The sequence below is a fragment of the Sprattus sprattus genome (genome assembly GCF_963457725.1).
Source record: "Sprattus sprattus genome assembly, chromosome: 11".
NCBI lineage: Eukaryota > Metazoa > Chordata > Actinopteri > Clupeiformes > Clupeidae > Sprattus > Sprattus sprattus.
Window position 1 is genome coordinate 11,341,203 of NC_137909.1, and position 5,825 is coordinate 11,347,027.

The following is a 5,825-nucleotide window of genomic DNA, read 5'->3' on the forward strand; positions in this document are numbered from 1 at the left end:
AGATGGATATTTCAATTTTTTTAATTATTATTATTATTATTATTATTGTTATTGTTATTATTTTGAATAGGTTAGAGTTACAAATCTTTGAATCTGCTTGTCCTGATGTGTATACAGTTAGTCTGAAATAAAAAGGTAATTTTTCTTGAACTTGTTTGGTCCTAGCCTCTTCATTAACTGTTTCTGTTTTTTTGTGGAAACTGGTTCTTTACAGAGTTCAATTAGATGGACACCTCTGAAATGCCCCTTCATGCCCCTTTCTCTGTGTGTCAGCGGTGGTCTGCCTGTCACAAGTCACCCCTCCTCTTGTGTGTCTCAAGTGTGATGTCCTCTCCCATGGTATTTAATTCTCAGGTCCACTCATGGGGCTCAATGACGGCCTTTGGGAATGAGTCTGTGTGATTCAGTGATCCACAGTCCATTAGCTTGGCAGGGCTAAGGCAGTACTGGAGAGTTCCTCCAATGAACTGGTTTAGAGCTCGCTGATGTTTGATGTTGGCTATTTTCATCCGTATCATCCATCAACTGATTTAATTTTGTATTATTCCCTCTCCTGCTTTCCCAGTTTTCAGATGGAGACATGCCTTAGTGCTACACATACGTTTCGGCTCCAAAGAATACAATGTACACAAATACAGTACAAACCCCAATACTGTACTCAGTATGACTAGAGACATGCACACAAATATATTACAAACACCAAATCAGTTGTCGGTAATACCTCTGAGAGACATTTTTTTTTACTGCAAAATTATTTCCTACAAATGGGAGTAGCCAACATTATCCTTAGGTGATGCTTACTTAATGCAATTCTTCTGAATATGTTGAAATTATGTAAAATATAGATTTTATGTATCTTAAGATAACCTGCACCATACAGCAGGGCTACAGCACATAATTCATCTGACCAAAGCTTTATGCTGTGTCACCATAGCAACAAAGGATCCTATTGATTGGTAAATATGAAACTGACTTTAATCAACTATGTATATGTGTTAATAATATGCCTTTGTTAACTAAAACATTACTTTTCTGTTTCTGTATATCTTTGATTCTTAAGTGCTGACATTTCTAACTGTGTATGTGCTATAAAGTAACTTGAGTGTGGATTTTTACCTTACCTATACTAGTAGTTCAATTGGATTCAGACTTAATTGATGGGGTTAAAGGTGTTCATACACTTTATTTCAGCGAAATATACGTCAAAAATGTTTTAATTGGGTTCAAATTCTGGTTCATTTTGTGTGGGCATAAATAATAGGAAAGGTAATTAGACTGCTTCATATAAGACCTTTATTTTCAGAGCATATTTACGTACATTTACAAACGGGTCATTCCACGTTGTGACTAAAGCTTTATCACAATTCTGGGTCGGACAGAACCTAAAGTCGACAGCATATCCATTGTAACTATAAAGCATCACACACGATACATCATTGCTTCATCAAAACAAACATTAAGAGCTGCATGTAAACTGATCTGTCTCAGCACCAAGCAGAGTATGCTTTAGAAAGTCAACATCAATGTCTAAGCTGCATGACATGGCGTGGATGCTGTGGAACGATCTGTCATCCAGCACTCCAAGCTGGAAGGAAAACTGGCATTGCTACTGGGTGAGCATCTGCAGCTGCTGTTCCTTTATGTGTATGCTGCTGCTGCTGTATGTGTGTGTGTGAGAGAGTATGTGTGTGTGTATGTTTTAGTGTGTGTGTGAGAGTCCATTGTTGTTACTGTGTGTGTGTGTGTGTGTGTGTGTGAGAGTCAGGACTTAGAGTGAGACTTCCAAACCACCCCCTGAATGACGTCTGTGAAAGCCATTTCATCTTACTTGTATTCCCTCCGCTTCAGCTTGACATTTAAGGGGCTGACAGTCACACAGAATTAAGAACCTCAAGCGAGAGAAAAAAGAGCTTGAAAAAAGAGAACTGGGCAATGGTTTCTTGACAGCAATCCGCAGCTTTTGCCCATTTCCATTTACAATAGGTTGCCTGACCTTCGAGTGAAAGTCTGGCTGCATGTGTGACTGCTGAGTGTGTGAGGTCCTTCATGCACACTCACACACACGCCTCAAAAAACATGCTGGTTGGTGATGCCAATCCGGCAGTGGCAGGTGAACATCTTACGTGTGTGTGAGGGTCAGGACCTAGCTGAGTGTGTATCTGCTGGCTCTGTGACTGCTTGGTGTTTGATGCTACACACACACACCCCTCAGAGCACGACGCTGGCTGTGGCGCAGTGGTTGGTGGGGATGCCGATGCGCCGGTGACAGGTAAATATCTTGCGCAGCTCGGCACGGAAGCGGTCGTGCAGCCAGGCGTAGAGGAATGGGTTGCAGCAGGCCGAGCTCATGCCACACAGGTGGCAGAGCAGCTGGATGAGCAGGAAGTGGCGCTTGTTGATGAGGTGGATATCGATGTCGCGCAGCACGTTGAACACGTGGATGGGCAGCCAGCACACGGCAAACGCCACTACCAACAGCGCGACTAACCGGAAGGTCTTGCGCTTGCGGGCGCGCTGTGCCTCGGCCTGGTCGCGCGTGCGGTGCCCAGGGGCCACGCAGTTGCGCAGCTTGACGGAGATGCAGACGTAGGAGACGCAGACGGCCGACAGTGGCAGGATGTAGGTGAGCAGGAAGGTGCCGTAGGCGTAGGCCAGCCTCTCCGTCTCCTGACCCAGCCAGAACTCCTCGCAGATGGTCAGGTCCGTGTCGCGGAACTCCACGTGGTAGGTGTGCGCCACGGCCGGGGCCACCAGGCCACAGGAAAGCAGCCAGATGCCTGACAGCACGTAGGCACATGCCGCCACAGAGATACGCTTTTTCAGGGGGTGGACAGTGGCATAGTACCTGCCAGAGAGGAGAGAGGAGACGGCGTCAGCTTGTAGAAGAGGAACAAACCGGTTCAGACTCAAGGTGGAGAGTGTGATGTGCTAAGAGATGCTGGTAGAGCAGTTGTTTACTTTTGACAGTGCTGAGTAAATAATGCTGTTTACAGAAAGCATTGTGCTTCAGAAAGCTTGTGTTTTTGGCTTCCCTCCATTTTTCTGTTGCCATGCAAATTCAAACTAGCATGTGAATTACTCTTTGAGTCTCGGTTTACCAATGCCTGGTGATGAGATACCAGTTCTCACTTTCACTGATTCTGAAGTCAGATCAATAATCAAATGTCATTTGAAGGAAATGATGACCACACATTTTAAAGGATTTTTTGGTTTATGAAATCAGCCTGCAATAACACACACTAAAGCAGCAACTCCCTGCACATACACACACAATAGCTAGATTTGCATTCACTGTGTGTTGTGCTTCCATCTGGCTTGTGGGTTTTTACTAGTCCTCTCTGTGGATGTGTGTCTGCGTGTTTGTGTGTCTGTGAGTGTATGTGTCTTAATGTTGTCTTGAGGGCCTGGTTTGAGATCTTTATCTCTGCTCACCTGTCCACAGCTATGGCTGTGCGTGTGTGTGTGTGTGTGTATGTATGTATGTATGTATGTATGTGTGTGTTTGTGTTTTCTGTGACTGAGAGAGAGGGCATCATCTCTCCTCACCTGTCCACAGCGATGGCTGTGAGCGTGAACACAGACACGTAGACTGTCACGGGCTGGATGAGGAACACCAGGTAGCACATGTAGCGCCCGAACACCCAGCCCCGGGGATTGAAGGCGTACGCCAACGTGAACGGTACGCAGGTGACGCACATGAGCATGTCGGAGAAGGCCAGGTTGCCAATGAAGAAGTTGGTGACGTTGTGCATCTTGCGCGCGCGACAGATGACGTAGAGCAACAGGTAGTTTCCGAACACGCCAACCAGCACCACCAGCGTGTAGCAGGGGATTATCAGCGGCTTGAACAGCTGCAGCAGGGCCACGTCCGCAAACGGGTATGTGTAGTTAGCCGAGCCGTTACGTGCTGCCATGGCGTAGTTGGGTGCTTTGGTTGCCCCTTCATGCTGCTGCACCTGAACGGACAGGGTTGGTAAGCCAAAGATCTGCTCGCCGCTACCTTCCATAGCTGGCTTACGGGGCTCAACCTCCAGGTTAATCCTGTACGGCACTGACCAGAACCACTGCAGAGCTTGGACCACAAACAGGTAGCAAGAAAGAGTTAGTATAGGCCTGTTATTGTTTACAAGGAAATTCCAGAAGGCAGGACAAACTTTTTTTTAAAAGCATCAAAGGGAAAATTACTCATAGATGAGGATAAAACATATAAATTGTTTCATTAGATAATTAACATTAATTTGGCTACTATAATGCAGGCTATTAAAAATGTTCATGACAAAAGAGGTACTTAATGTAGTTCTGAACAAAATGCCTCATTTAATTTAACACACACTTAAGTTGTTATGCTACACAATAATATTCAAAGTACCATAGAGCTATGCCAGTGGGGTATCTCACAACCTGCTGGCTGAGAAACTTGAGCATGAATACATCTTAAGTGGGCTGTGATGATTACAGGGTATGCAGAAAGATCAGCGAAAGTCCACAGTCCAACTGCATTTCCGTAAAAAAAACTGCAAAAACTACTAAATGTCTGAAAAAATAAAAGAGAAGCCTATCTTGCATTTTATAAACCTGAGTGGCATTTGTTACAAAAATGAACTATGGGAAAATGTCAATTAACTTTGAGTGGCCATTGTGTTTCATTTAATTACACCCAGGGACAGGACGATGTGTGAAATTTACATTTCGCCACCACTTGGTTTCAACACTGAAATGTGGAGATTTATTACAAGAGCTTTACAATTTAAACTACCCGGATGTATGCTGCTGTGATTTGTAATGATTTTCTTAATTACCAGGATTAGTGCAGTTTACAGTTTCAAACTGTGACCGCAGGAGTGCCATAATGTATCTTCACACCCAAGCAGCCCTGATCGACACCAAGGAGAATCAATCCTGCATGTGTGTGAAAAGAAGCCTCTAAACAGCTGCACTAATTAACCAAAGGAGCTGTGCTTGACTGATGGGGGAAACATTGTATAATTCCACTTAATTTACTTCGGCCAAACTTACCTCATTTACCAAATGGAAGGCAACCCTCCCCCACTCCCACACACACACACACACACACACACACACACACACAAACACACACACACACACACACACACACACACAGACAGTTGTAAATCGCCCAGTCAGTGCAGAGGGTTAGATGAGATCTGAAGGAGGCTGCTCCCTCAAGTCAGCAGTCATTTGCAGAAGTGGCAGATGACAGCCTCACAGGGAGAATTACTCAACCTGTTTTCCAACAGGTTGCCATGGGATGTCAGGATGATGCACCCTCCCTTCAGAGACGGTACATGCTTAAGGTTTCTTTGGTAAATTATGTTGGTAGTGACGCTTAAGGTTGCTCTTGTATGGATTTGCCCTCATAATCTATAAGGTGTCTTGGGACAAACTGAGTAGCCACTGATGTAAATCTTGAATTGAAAACGAGCTGAAATACACTAATGCGGATTACATGAGCTCACTTTGTGACACAATCATTTTCATGGTATGTTATATGTGAAGGTACATGAACTTTGTAAGATTTATGATATGCAGTTAAAAAAACAGATAAACTGAGATACCCATCTTCTAGCAAGGCTGGGTGGTTAATTCCCTGTAGAGGTATGCCTGTTAGCCTAGAGGCTAGAGAGCTGTGGTAGTTGTGTGTTTGTGTGTGTTGTGGGATGGAATCAATTCTCCCTGTATAGAAAAAAAACATAAATCACAGATTTTCTTTTCTTCATTAGATCCAGGGCTGCATGGTGTCTCTCATGTGTATTTTCTAAAGGGCGTCCATTATGGATTTACTATCACAGGAGGATGGGGAGGAA

At 44.3% G+C, this 5,825-nt stretch overlaps 1 protein-coding gene across 1 annotated transcript; it reads right to left on the reverse strand.

Annotated features, from left to right (window-relative positions):
- Positions 1-2,208: 2,208 nt before the first annotated feature.
- Positions 2,209-4,007, reverse strand: prlhr2b (prolactin releasing hormone receptor 2b; the record flags this gene model as incomplete). The annotated part of the gene is made up of 2 exons (XM_080847467.1): positions 2,209-2,845; positions 3,547-4,007. The coding sequence occupies 2 exons, from the start codon at positions 4,005-4,007 to the stop codon at positions 2,209-2,211; spliced, it is 1,098 nt and encodes a 365-aa protein (XP_080703593.1).
- Between the last annotated feature and the right edge of the window lie 1,818 nt (positions 4,008-5,825).